Source organism: Sciurus vulgaris (genome assembly GCF_902686455.1).
Source record: "Sciurus vulgaris genome assembly, chromosome: 15".
In the NCBI taxonomy this organism is placed as follows: domain Eukaryota; kingdom Metazoa; phylum Chordata; class Mammalia; order Rodentia; family Sciuridae; genus Sciurus; species Sciurus vulgaris.
In genome coordinates this window covers 82,773,276-82,789,594 of record NC_136476.1, presented here as the reverse complement: position 1 = coordinate 82,789,594, position 16,319 = coordinate 82,773,276, and the positions used below count along the sequence as shown (strand labels likewise).

General features: G+C 53.9%; 1 protein-coding gene across 16 annotated transcripts in view; it reads right to left on the bottom strand.

The window, feature by feature from the left end:
- RALGPS1 (Ral GEF with PH domain and SH3 binding motif 1) overlaps positions 1 to 16,319 on the bottom strand; it is a 265,526-nt gene that overhangs the window by 23,399 nt on the left and 225,808 nt on the right. For 10 of the 16 annotated variants that reach the window (XR_013759595.1, XM_079112919.1, XM_079112914.1 and 7 more), the window contains 4 exons: positions 15,541 to 15,634; positions 11,916 to 11,983; positions 2,874 to 3,000; positions 1,602 to 1,756 (listed from right to left, as the gene is read on the bottom strand). Coding sequence is in view for 15 of the 16 variants with exons in the window: in XM_079112919.1 (XP_078969045.1) it covers positions 1,602 to 1,756; positions 2,874 to 3,000; positions 11,916 to 11,983; positions 15,541 to 15,634 (444 nt within the window). In the remaining variant the exon portion in view is untranslated. Of the gene's footprint in view, positions 1 to 274; positions 313 to 1,601; positions 1,757 to 2,873; positions 3,001 to 11,915; positions 11,984 to 15,540; positions 15,635 to 16,319 lie in introns of those variants that run through there. The other 6 variants (XM_079112918.1, XM_079112927.1, XM_079112926.1 and 3 more) reach the window with 2 other exon arrangements.

Sequence of the window (16,319 nt, the reverse complement as noted above, 5' to 3'; positions counted from 1 at the left end):
CCTGAAGAGCACCTAGCCAAGCAGCTGGATGGAGCTGGGGGAGCCCGTGGCCCCTTGGATCAGTCTAAGCAACGCTCTCATCTAAGGGGTGGAAAGCCAGACAAGCCTGCTCCAAGCAGGGCATGTGCACACATGGCTGCTTACTCAGGAACTTTCAGCCCCAAATGGAAAAACATTTTGCGTTCCCTGACTTGAGGAGCTAGGACCAAATGACCTCCGTGATCTCCCCCTGGATGCTGGGCAGCACACACCTCACTCATCTTCTGCCTTGGGAAGAGCAGGCCTGCACTCAGGCACAGCTTCGACAGTTTCCTGGATGTCAAACAGCTGTTCTGGGCCCAGCCGAACACTGTTGGATCTGCATTTGCCTGAGCGTGCTCCTCAGAACCTCGCTCCTACCACGTACTTCTAGGAAAAGGAGTTCCTGAGTGGAGTCTGGGAATGTGCAGGTTCTGAGGGGTCACTGAAGGGGTCACAATGCCAATGAGCACAGTAAGGTCCCGGGAAGAGCCTGCTTGCCTTGTTTAACTGGTCTTTCCTGGCATGTGGCACAGAACCCTTCTTCCAAGGCACACCTGTGAGCCGGGACGCATTGTCCTGAGCTCCTCTCCACCCCTGCCCATGTCCAAACAGGACGACTTCCCCCAAGGACAGGAGGTAGACACAGCTTGCTTGTCACAACTTCTGGGGCAGCTGCCCCCTGGACTGACACTGCCACAACCTGAGACTGGCCTAATTCACGGGTTTGTGGGACGTGAGAGTCCTGCCTGGGTTTCCTATTGCCTCCCCCTGCTCCTGGCCCACTGCCCTATAGTCCTTATCAGATCAGACTCCCAGCTTGGGAACTCTGTCCCACCAGACCTGGGAGAACTCCCTGGTAAGGGAAGCAGACAAACACACAGACACACCGACCACGGAAGCATAGGCAAGCACAGGCACACTGAAAGGCAAAGGCCACCAGAGGGGGCACTGGTCTGTTGGTAGCAAAGATGGGGGTGTCCACCTTGCCTCCCCTGGCACCAGGGGGATGGCTCTGTGACTAGAGCTCAACGCTGGCCTCAGCCCTACTTCTGTGTCCCCTGCCCCAGCCTCAGCAGCACAATTTCTGTCCCTTCCATTGATATGAGCACCTTTTCCGGCTGATGCTCAGTGATGCAATTGCATCCCTGAAGATCATAGTTTTGTCCTTCCTCTGGTTTCTCAGCATAAAGACAAGTACCCAAATAGCAACCCAGTGGCCCATCCAGCTGCCACCCAAAGCAGCTCTCTTTGCTTTGCCCTGCAGTATTCTGGAGAGTGGCTCTGCCTGGGATAAGTGCTATGGTGGCAGCAGCTCAGCTGCCTCTTCCACCTGCCCACCACACTCAGGGCTACCGACTGGAAGAGGACAATCGGGGCTCTTCCTGAAGCCCATGTGGCTAAGAAGTAGAGGCTTCCCTAACTCCGGGGGATTTCTGCAGTGAGTCACCTCTGGAGGGGTGAGGGGCCATTGGGTTCCCCGGAGCAAGTGCTACTGGGCGTGGCACAGTGACAGAGACAGACACAGAGCACACGCCGGGCCTGTGGCCCCTTGCCTGTGGTGTGCAGGCTGGAGCGCTTACCTAGGGAGAGTCCATTGGTGATGGCGGAGGAGGTGAGGGTGAGGCCCTTGCGGGGGCTGCGGGACTCTAGAACACTGTCATCCAGAAGGTGCCTGGCTTTCTCCGATGGGAATGTCGCACTTTTACTCTCAACTACACTCAACTGACACATCATACTGGAAATGGAAAGGAAGAAAGAAGGCAAAGCTCCTTATCTGCAGTGTAATGGCGGCTGCCCCTGCTCTGGGGACCGGGGCCCAGAGTGCAGCTGCAGGAATAGGCTCTGCCCAGAGCCGCGGACAGTCTGGTCCTGTCCTCTCTCATGGCATGAACTTGGGCAAGTCACATCCTTTTCCAGAGCCTCAGTTTCTCCATCCATCCATAGGGACTAACACTGCTTGCCCTGCCCGTCTCCCAGGATGAACATGAGGCTTGTGAGCGAGGCACATGACGGAGGCACAGTGGGTGTGGCCAGCATGGCTGATCTGGAGTCATGTGCACTGGGTCCGGTCCTGACTCCAACACCTCCTCACTATTGCAAGGGACATCACCTTGTGACCCTCACTGGACTCATTCTTACAGCATGCATAATAGTAGAGGCCTGCGCGGTTCTCAGTGACTTCAGCCCCATGGGTGTGTGGCAGAGGATCCACCAAAGGGAAGGAAGCACCAGGGACCTAGAAAGCAACTCTCTCCACCCTCAGCCCGTGAGCTCCTCCAGGCCAGCCAGGGCTGGGGCTGAGACTGTGCCTGAGTGGTGGAGGAAGAATGCAGGAAGGGAAGGCTGCAGGAGGGCGGGAAGGAGGCAACCAAAGGCAGGCAGGAAAGAGGGAAGGGAGGGAAGGATGGAATCATCTGACCAGGAGTCTGTGCCCAGTGCCCAGGGGACACAGGCATGGCTGTCCCCAGTCATGCTGAGGATCTACACATCCCCTAGCTGTACACCTCATAGGGCAGTAAGCTAGCAGGTTCACTGGGCTGAAGATAGACACCACTGGACACCCAACACTGCCCTGAGGACAGTTGCTGATGTCCACTGGATCTGGGTTTCTGACTAAGTGAGTCACTGAGTTGGGGCATGTTTTCTGGAATCCCACAAAGTTGCCTCCCTGCATCCTTTCTCCACTTCATTAGCCCCAGAGCCTGGCATCCCTGTGAATGGCACACAGATGGTGCCACCATGGGCTCTTCCTGAACCCTCGCCAACCTCAGGGATCACCCAGCATTCCTTCAGCCCATGCCCACCAAAGCAGGCCAGTCTGAAGCCAGGGGGAGGGTTGTGCAGTCACCCACTTGTTGCCCAGGCTGTGGCTCTTCCTGTGTCTGGGGACTGGTGGCGTGGGCAAGCTGCCGGCCACAGACGCATCGGGACAGGTGGGCCTCCGGCGGAACCTCGCTGAGCTGGAGCCTGCAGAGGGGCCTGTGAACAGAGCAGAGGGAGGACAATGGGGGTGGATGGGGTGCAGGCTCAGGTGTAGGAGACCCAGGTTTGGGGTGAGGCCCTGGTCTGGCTGTCATACATGGGGCAAGGTCCACAAGAGCTTGAACTTTGTAGCTTCTACAGATACTGACATTTCCTTCCCAATGTCATTGACTCCCGAGGCTGACAACCCACTGCCAGGATGGCCTGGGTCCCCCTGTGTACAGGTCCCACTGGATGTCTGATGTCTCAATTCCTGCTTCCAGGTGGCATCTTGAGAACAGGATCTGATAGACCAATGCATAATAATGGAACCAAGGGCACATGATTCCTAAAGCAAACTTTCTTAACCTTGACTTTGCAAAGCCAGAAGAGTCTAGGGAAGGCTTCTGAGTGTGGGGGACTGAAATTGCACCTAAGCTTCCATGTGTTTTATTAATGAGGGGATCCACGTCTGCAGGATGGATCTTTGAGGCCCTGGTTCTTACCCAGGGGAGGTGTCAGATGCATCTGGAGAGTGAGAGGGCCTTGCTTTCTGCACAAGCTCTGCAGTTGACCCTGAGGCACCCCTGGGGAAAGCCCTCCACTTGAAATGCTGGGACCCAGGCAGGCTCTGCGTAGGGGGAAACAGCTCATGCAGTCACTGAGGAGGAAGAAGAATGAAAACCATCCTGCTTTGTTTTGCTTTTGCACTATTGCTGGGGAAGAATTCAGAGGGTGGAACCGCCTTGTTTATCAGCAGCCGTGTGAGGATTACGGTCCCACTGCCTGAGTCACTCAGGCTCCCGCCCTGGTGCACAAAAGTGGTTTCTAAAGGTCAGGCTGCATTGCTCCTCCTTCTGAGGTTTATGTGGAAGCCCAGAGGCCCTGGCATGGAGCAGAAGTGATAATGACGCCAACTGATTCGGCACTGCAACCCAGTACCATGCTGTGCGCCAGCCCTGCAGTACTGGACGTGGGCACGCTGAGCAACTCCATTGTACAGAACAGGAAGTGGGGCTTACAGAGCTGCCACCTGCTGGAGGCAGGACTGAACCCAGGTGTGTGGCCCTCTTCCAGGGGCAGGGCACAATGCAGTGGCTCAAAACCCCAGCACTAGCCAGAACACAAGGAAGGAGGCACAGAGAGACCACATGAGGGATCTGGGGAGCAGGTGACCCTCTCCAGGGAATCCGGAATGGGTAGCCAGCCGCTGAACTTAGGAAGGAAGGGGAGGGCCTGGCGCCTGTTGTGCACTAATTGAGAGTTGTCCATGACCTGGCTCGCTGACTTGCTGACTCCTCTGAAGTGGGTTCTTTTGTCATGGCCACTTTAGAGGGAGGATAAGAGGCACAATGGGGCCACAAAGCTGCAGGGTGCTGCAGCCTCCGCTGGTTGCCCAAGGCCTGCTCACTCTTGCCTGGCTCCTAACTGGGTCCTGCTGTGCACAGGGCTCCACAGACTGGGCAGCCCCACTGCTTATCTGATGTTTCTGCTTTCAGGTGGCGTCTTGAGAACAGAATCTAGTAGACCAATCCACAACAACAGGACCACAATGACCTCTGCATGTGGCTCCTGCTTGCTGGCTTGACTTCCCATTTTGAGTTCTCCAGAATCCCTGGACCTGCTTCCGTCTATTCTACTCAACTCTCGATTCCCTGTCCAGGACTAGACCCGGATGAGTCCCTCCCCTTTCTGCTCTGGAGTCGTGGGAGGCATGCCTGGCCTCAGGTGCCCCTCAACCAGCTTGGGTTGGGAGGACCCCAGCGGAAGAGCCTGTGGCCTCCTGGGCCAGTGTCAGAGCTGATCTGCTTTCCCTGCTCTGGGTTGCAGCCACTCCTCCGCCCCCTGCACTGTTGACCAACAGCCTGGGTCTGACGTGGAACCAGAAGAATTTCCATTCAGCTGGGACCCAGATGGGGGGGCCTCTCTGCCAGTAAGTGACACCCTTTGCTACTGAAAGGCCTCACGTTCCTGTCCCGCTAAGCCTGGGGTGGCCCCCACGTGACAGTGCCAGGGACACGTGTCTTCTGGTTCTGTTGTTGAGCTGGGCAGCTGGCAAGTTTGCTTGTCCTGTTCTCAGGAAGAGGAAGGGGCAGGGTGGCAGTGGCATCAATGAGCTGGGGCTCTCCACTTCATAGCAGAGTGCAGTCCCCACTGCCTGGCCTGATATGGCACGGACAGCTGGAAAAACTGACCATGTGGCTTGACTATCTCAGAGGATTGCTCTATTTTTCCTCAGCATAATTTTTCCATGAATAATCTTTAAAGCTCTTTAAGTGGCTGTTTCTTTAGCAGTTTTATTGGAACATATGAGAACTGACAGTCTCTGTGGGGAACGAGATATTATGTGTTGAAAAAAAAGATCTGGTTTTCATTACATTTCTCTCAAGAAACCAAAACACTGTACAAAAGACCACTCATTGATTAGAAGAGAAAAAAACCACAGGGCCTTCTAATAATGGCCTGGGAATGGTTAGGGTAAAGGATAAGGAACGGTGATGACAAAGGACTTGGGATCCAGAGGTGGTCAGGCCTGGGTTCCCACTTGTGTCTGTTATTCAGGCTGAGTGGTCTTGGGCAAGTCACCTCACCCCTCTGAGCCCTCAGGCTACATCTGCAAAACAGGAATGGTGATCCTGTTCCTACAGCCTCCCAGGTAGAGGTCAGCCACACAGTGTACCTGCCTCCTGCTGCCACAAATGTTTCCTGAGTCCTGACCTAGGGGCTGCCTCTGGGCCAAGCACGGGAGCTACAGCATGGATTAGAAAGGTTTTGTTCTGCCTTCGTGGATTGGCAGTCAGGTTAGGAAAGGTAACTGAACCCAGGAGAGACACCTGCTTTGTCGGGAGAATAAGAATAATCAATGCAGCAGGGGCACCAACTACCCCAAGAGTGTAACACCACCACAGTGATGGTGATGATGCTCACTGCTAAGGTTTACTGGGCGTCCACGAGGTGCCCCAAGCCATGACAAATGCTTGGTCCACAGCATTTATTTATTGCCACAACACTGTTGTGCAGGTACTGTTATTACCTCAATTTGACAATGTGGAACCTGAGGATCAGAGGGTTCAGTAACCGACCCAGGTGAGCAGCTGGCGAGTGGGAGAGCCTGGCTGCTGCATTTGAGAACCCAGGGGAAAGATCAGAGAATTCTGGAAAATCCAACCCCCCAGCTGATGCAAGAAGAGCTCTGGTGTGAGCAGCGATGGAGGCAGAAGGAGCTGCATATGCAGACTCAGGTGATAGTAGGCTGTGAGGAGCCTGGAGTTTCATGAGGGGCAGGCACTCTGATGCCCTCAGATTCCCACCCTAGGAAGTGCCTGGGGCTGGAGAGCCACTCACTGGATGTGGCCAACTTGAAGCTGCAGGTGTGGTGGAGAGGTGTGGCTGAGAGGTGTCCAGGAGGCAGCCAGGAGAGATGTGGAGGGAGGGAACTCAGAGTTACCCTCCTGGAGTGGTGCCCTGCACTCAGGGAGGGGTTTGAGGGATGGTGAGCAGACTAGTGTGGGGTTGGTGTCCGGAGGCCACTGGCGGGCCACGCAGGGCTGCTCAGGAGGACATGGGCTGGGCTGGGGCGCCTCTTTCCCACGGGTTTCAAGCTGCCTCTGAGTGCTGCCCTGGGCCAGCCCTGTCCTATTCCAGTCTACTTGAAGGGGTGCTTTCCAAGTCTCACACATCGGAAATTAATAGGAGGCAGCTGTGACAGAGGGGAAACTACTTAACTTGGAGTCACAAGACTTGAGTTCCAGTCCCGCCTCTGACCCAGCTGAGTGGGAGGCTCAAGGCTGGCTCCTCCAAAGTGTGTCTTTCCTCATTGGAGGAGGCATGACAATGTGCCATTGGGAGCTCCTGCCACCACCGTCCCAGCCTCTGGTGTGTAGGGTGGATTCTGCCCAAGTGAAGGCTCAGTGTCCTCTGTTTCCTGCCTGCCTGTATAGATAGTCCTGTTTCCAGACTGAGGACTCAGGCCCTTTTGGGTCTGCTGGAGCCCTGTGGCTCGTGGGGATACTGGACACCTCTACATAGAAGTCTCAGAGCGGGTTTCATGGAGGGGTCTGAGAAATGGTCACTTTTACTTTCACATACTTTTTCTGTTCCTCAACCTGTGGCTCTCACGGGTCCTTATTGCAAGCCAAGATCTAGCTCACACACCACGCAGAAGGCCCCGGTTCATTTCCTCCTGAAAACGGCATCCAATCACCCCTCGACTGGGCTGAGGTTGTGACCTACTCTTCTCACAGACAGAAGGTGTAGACTCCCAGGCTACAGGGAGCCAGGGAACCCTGGTGCCTGTGAGCAGTAACTCCCAGCAGGAGAGTGTGACTGGGCAGAGTGGGCTTGAGTCTTGGCCCCGCTGCTTGACCTTGAGCTGCTTGTGGAGAGGTCCTCCCCTATTCTGAAGAGAGAAAAGGTTTCCAGAGGAAGGAGCCTGTGAAGGGAGGGAGGCCCTACCCCCGTCCCTGGGCTGCTCTTTTCCTCATCAAGCAGAACCTGACGTCTCCAACAGACCACTTGGGGCCCAAAATGTCTCTCCCTGGTGGGAGACCTAGGGGGCTCCTGGCACCTTATCAGGCCTGAGGATGCCAATATGGCCACAGCCAGAGGACAGCAGTGGCCATAGGAGGGTTAGCTGTGTTCTCATGTCAGTCAGAACAAGGGTGGGTGTGGCCTCTGTGGACCAAGGGGGCCCTGCGAGGAGAGGGCTTGAGAGCATGCAAGTGAGAAGCAGGTGGTGGGATCTACTCTGAGGGGACACAGAAGGGGCTACAGAAGGGTCCCTGGAAAGAGTGCACATCTGTCTTGGCCAGGGACTGACAGAGTCTCTGGAACACTGGTGCGAGTTCCCAGGAGTGGCGGCACAGGTGCACTGACCACCACCTGGAAGGCACAGTGCCCGAAGGCAGCAGCACCCACTGCTCTGACTGCGTCCCACCCTAGGCTGTAGTTAGCAAGTAGAGGGACAGGGGGAGAGGAAGCCACACTCTGCTGCTCTTTTGTCACAAGCACCTGGGCCTGAAGCACCCCAGTTAGGGTGAGACAAGAAGAGTTAGCACCAGTCGGGTTTGGAGTTCTAATTCCAATAGAACTAGCATCCGAGGACCAGGGAGGCAGCGAGTGACTCCAAGTGTGTGTAGGGAGGCAGGAGTACCCCAGGGGTATCCTGGACAGGTGCTTACTTGTACTGCACAGGTGCACAGGGCAACAGGGGCAGAGCCCTGACTGGTCTGGGGCCCTCACTCACACTCTGCTTTTCCCATGTGTTAGAGGTAGGTGACACACCTGTCCAGGTTCCGGGACTAACAATCTGCCACTTCTTTGACAAGTGAGGCTGGGCGAGCCCCTGGCATCTTTGCCTACAGAATGGCCCACATCACAGGAAGGCATCAGGGGCACTGAGTGAACACATGGCAGTGCTTGGGAGGATGGGGGTGGGGATGGAGCAGCAGCTTCCAGCCTGTTTCCCTCCTGTGGATTAGCTGGGTGCTGGCTTTAAAAAGTACACACAGTCCATTATTGCATGAGTGGTAGGGTCTTCACCCCTCTCCTTAGGCCTGAGCAGGCCTCATGGCTGGCCTGACTCACAGAGCAAGTCTGGCTTGTGAACTCTGCCAGGCAAGCTTCTTTATGCCCTCCTAGGACATTCACTCTGGGAGACAGCCAGCTGGCTCCAGTCTTAGAGTCTGCTGTCTTAGCTGCTGCCATACTGTGAGGAAGCCCAGGTGCTGTGTTCTGCCACTGCTGCAGCCCCAGCCCCAGCAAGCACCAAGCATCAGAATAACGATGGCTCCAGGTGACCTCAGCCCCTCAGTCTGACTTTCTGACCCGCAGAATGTACATTTGTCATAAAGTGGTTGTTTTGTGACCCTGATGAGTACCTGAGTAAGGGCTGGGCAAGGGCCGTGGTCCCATGTGCAGTGCTGGCGGCTCCTCATGGGAGCCTGCCTGGGAGGGCTGAGGGCATTCCTGAGAGGCACAGTGCACAGGTGCTGTGCACGGGCTTCCCAGCACCTCTTCAGAGACTCCTCTAGTGACCCTGTGCTGAGTCTGCATGAGCATTCCTGTTTCCAGGAAAACCAAGGCTCAAAGGGATTAAACCAACTGCCTGGGGCCCCACAGCTCCCAGGTGCTGAGTCGGGCTCTGAGCCTTGGTCTGCCTGGCACTAGGCTTTAAAACCAGGAGACAGAAAGGTGTATCCGAGAGTATCTGAAGTGCAGGTGCAGGGCATGGAGGCCAAGGTCAAGGCACTCCAGTCAGAGGACAAGTGTCCCTTGGGAAAGCCATGTGGAGGTGGGGTCAATCTGGAAATGCCCTCACCAGTTCCAAGATCATAAAAACATGCCTTGCCCTCTCTGGGGCGCGGGGGTGGGGGGAGGCGGGGGGTCAGCATTCTGTGCAAATTTTTCTCTCCAGGCAGGAGTTAGTTCATTTATGTAAGCTAAACATTACATGTGGGAGAGCAAGGGTTTGAAAATGTGGCATTCCTGGCCTTTTCCTCCACAGACCTGGAAACTGAGGTTTCTTCACCTCTTTTCTCAAGCCTATTTGTTGGAAGTGCATGACCGCAATTCCCCAGGGCTAGGAAGTGGGGGACAGTCCTCTGTGGGAGTAGGGGCTATCCAAGGAGCCAAAGGTAGGCTGTAGCTTGGAGACTACTTCTGAAGAAAATCGAAGTCCTAGAGAGGCTGCAACCATGGCTGCTATCAGTGCCAAGGTCAAGGCCTCCCAGCCTCTGAGGCAGAGTTGCTGTCTAGAGAAGGGTCAGAGAGTGCCCTGCCCCACTGCTGGTCATCTTGGTCTGCTCACAGTGGCCTCCTTTTGGTTCTGAACATGCCTGTCCTTGCCCTTGCTGGTTCTGCCTGTCTTCCCCACCAAGCAGAAGTACAGGGTGGGGGCAGAGTCTTGCCTTGCTGTTGCTGGGCATCTGGCTCACAGCAAGTGCTTGGCCCATGCAAGCCCATAGCGTGTGTCTTGAATGAATGAATGAGCGCATCTTGGGGTCTTTCCTTGGCAGGTCTTTTCCTGACTGCTGGAAAGAGCCCCAAAGGAGCCTAACCCCCCTCCTGAGGAACTGAGGGAGCCTACGTTCCTCCCATTCCTGGGACTGCATGAGGCACATTCCAGTTCCTGAGTCTGGTCGGGCTCCTGCCACGTGGCTCAGTCTAACTGCCAGACCCAGAGAGGCCTCCCTGGAGCTGCCCTTCTGGTCCTGCCCTCTGCAGGATCCCCTATCTGCCCCCGGCTGCAGTAGCACCCTCCTCCCTGCCCTTGGAGGCTGCAAGCAGGAAGCTGGGGTCACTGAGTGTGCTTCAGCCTTCAGACACTCCCCAGCCCTCGGTGATCAACACCAAACCTTCGCATCCTGCTTCCAGGGCTGAAGCCAGGGATTAGGAAGACTGGTGGAAAACACTCCTGTATGCCGGGCTCACTCCACTCAATTGAAACTTGCCAGCATCAGCACTTCCCTGGAAGGCTGTGCAAAGTCAGCGGTCGGCCCATGCTGGAGCTGCCTCCAGGACTGGGTGCCAGGAGCTCCAGGGCCAGGCTGAGGGGTGAGGCAGGTGACTGAGGCATCTACCCAGGGCCCCTCTGTGCTGGGCAGGAGGAGTTTCACACTGGGCCCTTCCATCAAGAGGCTTTTAGTCTAGTGGGGAAAATAGAAATGGGACAAAGGAGCCCAGGGATGACTAGAGGGGACGTGTGGTGCAGGAGAGGCAGGGCGCTGGCAGGAGGGTGCAGCACGAGGCTCAGGGCCAGGCATAAGGATTCTAGGCTTTGCAGGCCACAGGGGCCTTGTCCCCCCACTCAACTCTGCCATTGAAAGCAGACGGGCAATCTGTCAAGGGGTAGGTATGGCTGTGCATCCTCCTATGCAAAAATCGGGGTGGGCTGGCTTTGGCCCAGAGCTTGCTGGCCCCTGTGAGATGGCACCTGACCAAGCCCACATCCAAAGCTGGAGGTGGCACGGCACCAGGCAGCAGCTTGCCACCCCTTCCCAAATACTGCACGTTAGACTACACTGGATGGCTTCCAAACAGCATCCTAACATTCCTGGGATGATGGTTTTATTATCTCATTTTATAGGTAAGGAAACAGACCCAGAGGGGTGAAGTCACTTATCTAAGACTGCAATGGCCTAGAATGCAGGTTGGTGTGATCCAGAGCTCAAACCAGGAAAAGGAAGTACACCTGGACCCCCACCCTGACCTCTCCCTGGGCAGCAGTGGAGATCAGCCCTGGTCACTGAGAGTTGGCTGGACTGAGACTAGAAGGCAACACGAAAATGACAGTGAAGCTGCCAACACCTGAGGTACTGCCACACGTGGTGGCACTGGCATGTGATGCTCTACGGGCCCAACTTCCCAGGAATTGCGGCAGCCCTACAGGGTGTACCATCTCAGCACCACTCTGTGGAAGAGGCTGCTGAGGGCCAGAGAAGCCACATGTCAAGCTGGGAAAAGGCAGAGCTGGGGCTTGGGCCTCATCACCAGGAATGTGTGTGGGTGTGTGCATTCCCCAATGGGTGAACAAATCCAGTGCTCCCAGGAGGATGAGCCACCTGGACCCAGTGATACCAAACACCCTAGGCATCCAGTGCACCCCTCAGGAGCACATAACCCTGAACCCATGTGCAGCCCCAGTGGTAAAAGTCTGGGTGGCCTGGAGAAGACCCTGGGTCTTTCTGTTCCTCATGCATAATTCCAACTTGGGGCTCTACTTTTCCCTTTCTTGGGGCTGTTCACACCCAGGGTCCTCCAGGGAGCCTCTGCACAGGGTGTCCCATGTGGTCAGGAGCCTGGCAGGTTGGCATGGGAGGCTGTGAGTGGGGACAGTTGTCTGCTGCACTCCAAACTCAGCTGTGTCCTTTGTCTCCACAGGCAAGGCCACCTTCAGGCCATCAGGGCTCATCCCACCTGAGTAGCTACATTACCTGCAAGATCTTCCTTGGATGAAACTAGTCTCGGAGAGCTGCTTCCTGGTTCAATTCTGAGTGACAATCTGTAAACAAAGATTTTCACAAAATCAGATGTGCCCTGGCTTCTGAGAGGGGGAATAGAGTATATGTACATTTGGGGTTGGGAGATGGGATGTCTGTGAGGGACCATGGTAGCCGTGGAATCCAGGCTCCTGATCACAGCTGCATACATTTCATAAAGGAAGAAACTGAGGAGCGATGGGGCTAAGTAGCTTCCTTTCCCAAGTCCACAGGGCCAGCAGTGGCAGAGCAGCGCAGGGATGCTCTGACATGCATGAAGGCTCCATGGGCCACAGCTGGCAACCTGAGTACCCTTTCTGGAGTGGAGCCAGCCCCAGTGAGGTAAGGAAACCCCAAGCCCACATAACAAACTGAATGCTTGCTTACTGTCTCCAGGGAGGTGGTGCCTCCGACTTCCCCAGGCTATAGTGGGGGAAATCCAGGACCCCTGGGCTCCCGGCCAGCAAGAGGGGAACCAGTCCCTCTGTACAAAGGAGGAGGGTCCCTGCTGTAGCAGAGGCATGGGACATTCAGAAAGTCTCCTGAATGGAAGCAAGAAGAAAAGAAATAGCCCAGCACCACCACAAAGAAGGAAAGAGAAAGGGAGGCAGTGCTGCCCTGGCCTGAGCAGGAGCAGAGGAAATACCCCTGGGCTCTGTCAGTGGAGGGAGGGCTTATTAAGAAGATGGCTGAACACAATAAAATCTGAAAAGTGAGATGATGACACAAAGGAATAGGATGGAACAGGAGACTGTGGGCTGTGGGGACCAAATGGAAGACTGACTGAAACAAGAGTGTGCTGGCCAAACCTCTAAGCGGAAACAGGTCACCTGGAGACCACTGAAGACTGAGGAGGAGATCAAAGCCCTCAGAGAGGAGTTGAGGACAAGGAGGGCAAAGAGCATGAAACACATGGCTCCCTGAAAGACAGAAGCCAAAAAATGGTACAGAAGAGGAAGTCCAAAGGAGCAGAGAAGCCCTGCGTGCCCAGGAGACTCTGTGCTCTGAGGCTGTACCCTATAGGGCTCTGGCGTTTCATGGGGTTCTTCAACCCCAGGCAGACAAAACATGGAATTGCTTGAGACTTTTCTCTACAGCAGCACTCAAAGCCAGGAAGCCATGCGCAAGGTCTGCAGATCTAGGGGAGAGCAGAGCCCCCAGACCACACAGACATTTCCATGGAGGACTCAGTGCAGGAGCCATGAGGCCGGGAGGGGCCTGCTTCCTGATGACATTCAGCTAAGTAAGGGATCATTTTTAAAATAAAGACTCCAGGAACGGAGACAATGCAGAGGAACAACAGGTGGTAAGAATTGAATCCATTTAAAAATATGAAATGGTAGGAATTATGATTCCTGAACATGTTTATGTTATAGACTTGGACTATGTGGTCCAATAATAACACAACTAACAAAAATCTGGAAGGTGGTGGAGGTGAGGGAGGGAACAGTGCTCAGTTCAATCTTTCAAAACCAGAGCCAACTGGTACTGGCCTCAGTAGAACCCAGATACAAGAAGACTCACTGATTCAGCCTCTTCATGCTTTCTCTGACTCCTTTAAAGAATCTAAGGAGGCTCATTTGGGAAATAATGTCCCTTGTAAAAGAAATACCTATTTAGAGAGCAGAGATTCCTGACTTGTATTTTAGTTCCTTTTTCTGGTTGAATTAAAATAAAATTAATACTTTGATTAAAAATAGTAAGGGAGGTATGATCCTATTTTAATAAATTCCATCCTTGCATCTATCCATTGGTCTATCCTTCTTCTTGTACATGTAAGTTTTCCACACAGAGAAAAATGTCCAGAATGATGTTTACTTAATGCTAATGGTTATGCTTTCTAGGTGGTAGGAATTTGGGTAATCAAAAAATCAGTAAAAGAGACAAAAGACTGAGAAGGACAAAGCACTGACTTGGCCTCCTGGTGCACTATCTCAAAGCAGACAGGAAGTGTTAGGCAAGTAATATCACCAATGTCCTAAGTAAGGGTGAGAAGCCAGTCTGCCTGGGCGGGGGAGCTGGCCATGGAGGGTGGGCCCCCAGCAGAATCACAGGCCCTGTCTGCCTCTTTCTACTCAAGCCAGGACCTCCCTGGGAAGGGAGCCCGCAGTGGTGGCTGGTTGGGGCCAAAATGTAGCCTTCCCTGCTGGGCTTGCCCATTTGGCCACAACAAAGGGCCTTTGTAAACCTCAGGCTCACTGTCCTTTAGCATCAAGTGTTGAGAGTGCTCTTCGACCTTCAGAAAAGAAGGAGTAATCACTCACAATCTGCAGCCTGTCCAGGGATTGTCTCATGGTCACAAGTATTTATAGACCATTTTTCTCCTTAAAGCATATTAGCGTTAATGAAAAACTACTGTCTCTTTAAATTGAAAGTCTGGCGCATGAATGGAAAATATTACCCAGAACCTAAGCAGGAATAGTCTCGGCTGCAGGGCACTCTTTTCAGGAACAGCAAATGCTTTGTGAATAAAGCAAGCTAGCTTGATTGTGAGGAACTGTAGTTTTAATGGTAATCTCTGGCCTTTATTTATTTTTGTTGCTATTATGTAATAGATCACAATTTCGCATTATTTTTAATTTTGACAAATTATTTTATAAGAACAACTAAGATGTTATGTCTATGATCTTAGAACCACATAGGGGAGCTCTGAAAGAAGACAAATCTCCAGACCCCATCCAGATAACCATCTGGATGGTTATCAAGTGTTCAGGGCAGCTCTGATTTACAGCCAGGATAGCAAACCACTCCTGCAGAGCTGGCCAGGTGGGGCGCTGCTGAGCAGCCACCTCAGATCCCTGGGTGTGACTCAGAGGCCATGGCTCCTCTCTACAGTTTTCCCTGGCTTAGATGAATACCAACTAATCAGGAAGATCAAATTTGTAGACACAAAACTGGAAGAGAGAGAGAAAAAAATTCATACTAGATAACAAAATTCAAAGGAATCATGGTACACTGGAAGGAACCAGTAAGATAAAATTTAAAATAAAACCTGTAAAATTGACATTTAGGTATCAAATGATCAATGGCAAGATGGCTGAGACTGGCTTTGTATCAGGTTACATGAAAAATAACTAAGGCTCATAGTTGACATCAAACTCAAAATGAGCCAAAAGGATGCCCAACCAATATGGCAGAGTTGACACCAAAAGTCCGCCTTCTCCCTCCAAAGACAGAAGTGCTGGATATACTCCCAGGTGTCTCCAGTGAAGAAAGAACTGAGAACCAGAGCATGGTGAGTGGACGATGAGTCACAGGACCTGCAGTGGTCTTTCTGAGAAGGGGGTCTACCCACAGGGACTGGGCAGGGATGGTGCTGGGGTTCACTCTCACGCCCCCCAGGCTGCACGGGAAAGCCATGCTCAGAAGGGAATGCAACAGCTCGGACCATGGGGCCTGAGGCGCTAGGGCTATGCAGGCGGCACTGCTGTGGGGTCATAGGGCATGCAGTGCTGTGGGTGCTGGGGCATGGGGGTCTGTCACTCATTGGTCCCAATAAGGGCTGGATCACCCCCAAGGACCTGAATGCTAGGGTCAACAGCAGCTGGTAGGCCTGACTCAGGAGTGGGTGGTGACTCACTTGTAGTTGTCATCTTCCACAAACTTCTGGAGCTCTTCAATGTAGCGTACTGATTTCAGGTACTTCTGCACGTGGGGCAGTGTTGTGAGGTGATCTGCAAAAGGCGGACAAAACCCAGGGGCCTCAGTCTCTCCCATCTCCAGGCCCAAAGGAGAAGTACAGGAATTTCTATTTAGACACTTCTTGGCTACTGAGGCTCATTCCCTGAGGCCCTCAGTGTCAGATTCTGTGCTAGGCACAGAGGAGTGGTCAGACCTGGGTTCTGCTCTTGAAGAGTGACCCCAAAGGTGTGGGCCACAGACAATACCCTCCAAGGCCACCATGGTTCTCTGACCAGGAAAGAGAATCTGAGGCCTCCACTAGAGCTCAGGGTTGGGAAAAGAGGGTGCCCTGGCCTCCAGAACAGACCAGAAACAGCTGTCTGTGCCCCCTGCAGGTGTCCACTGGGACAATCAGGTGAACCTCCCATGCCTGCCCACTGCCTGTGTGACAGGAATGCAGGAGTCACCGATTTGGGTGCACAAGCCCAACCCAGATGATGGCCCATGGCTTTAGCGGCTGCAACCTGGGAAGAAAAGGAGGGGTCCTGTGTCTGAGCACCTGTCTGAACTGGGCTGGGCTTCAGATGACTCACAGGTATCTTCTATCTTAACCTTCACTCAGCCTCACATAGGAGAAATAATAACCCTGTGTCATGGAGGATGAACCTGGACAACTGAGAAGTGGCAGAGCCAGGTGGACCCAGGTCAGCTGAGGCTGGGCCACACGGCACTGCCTCT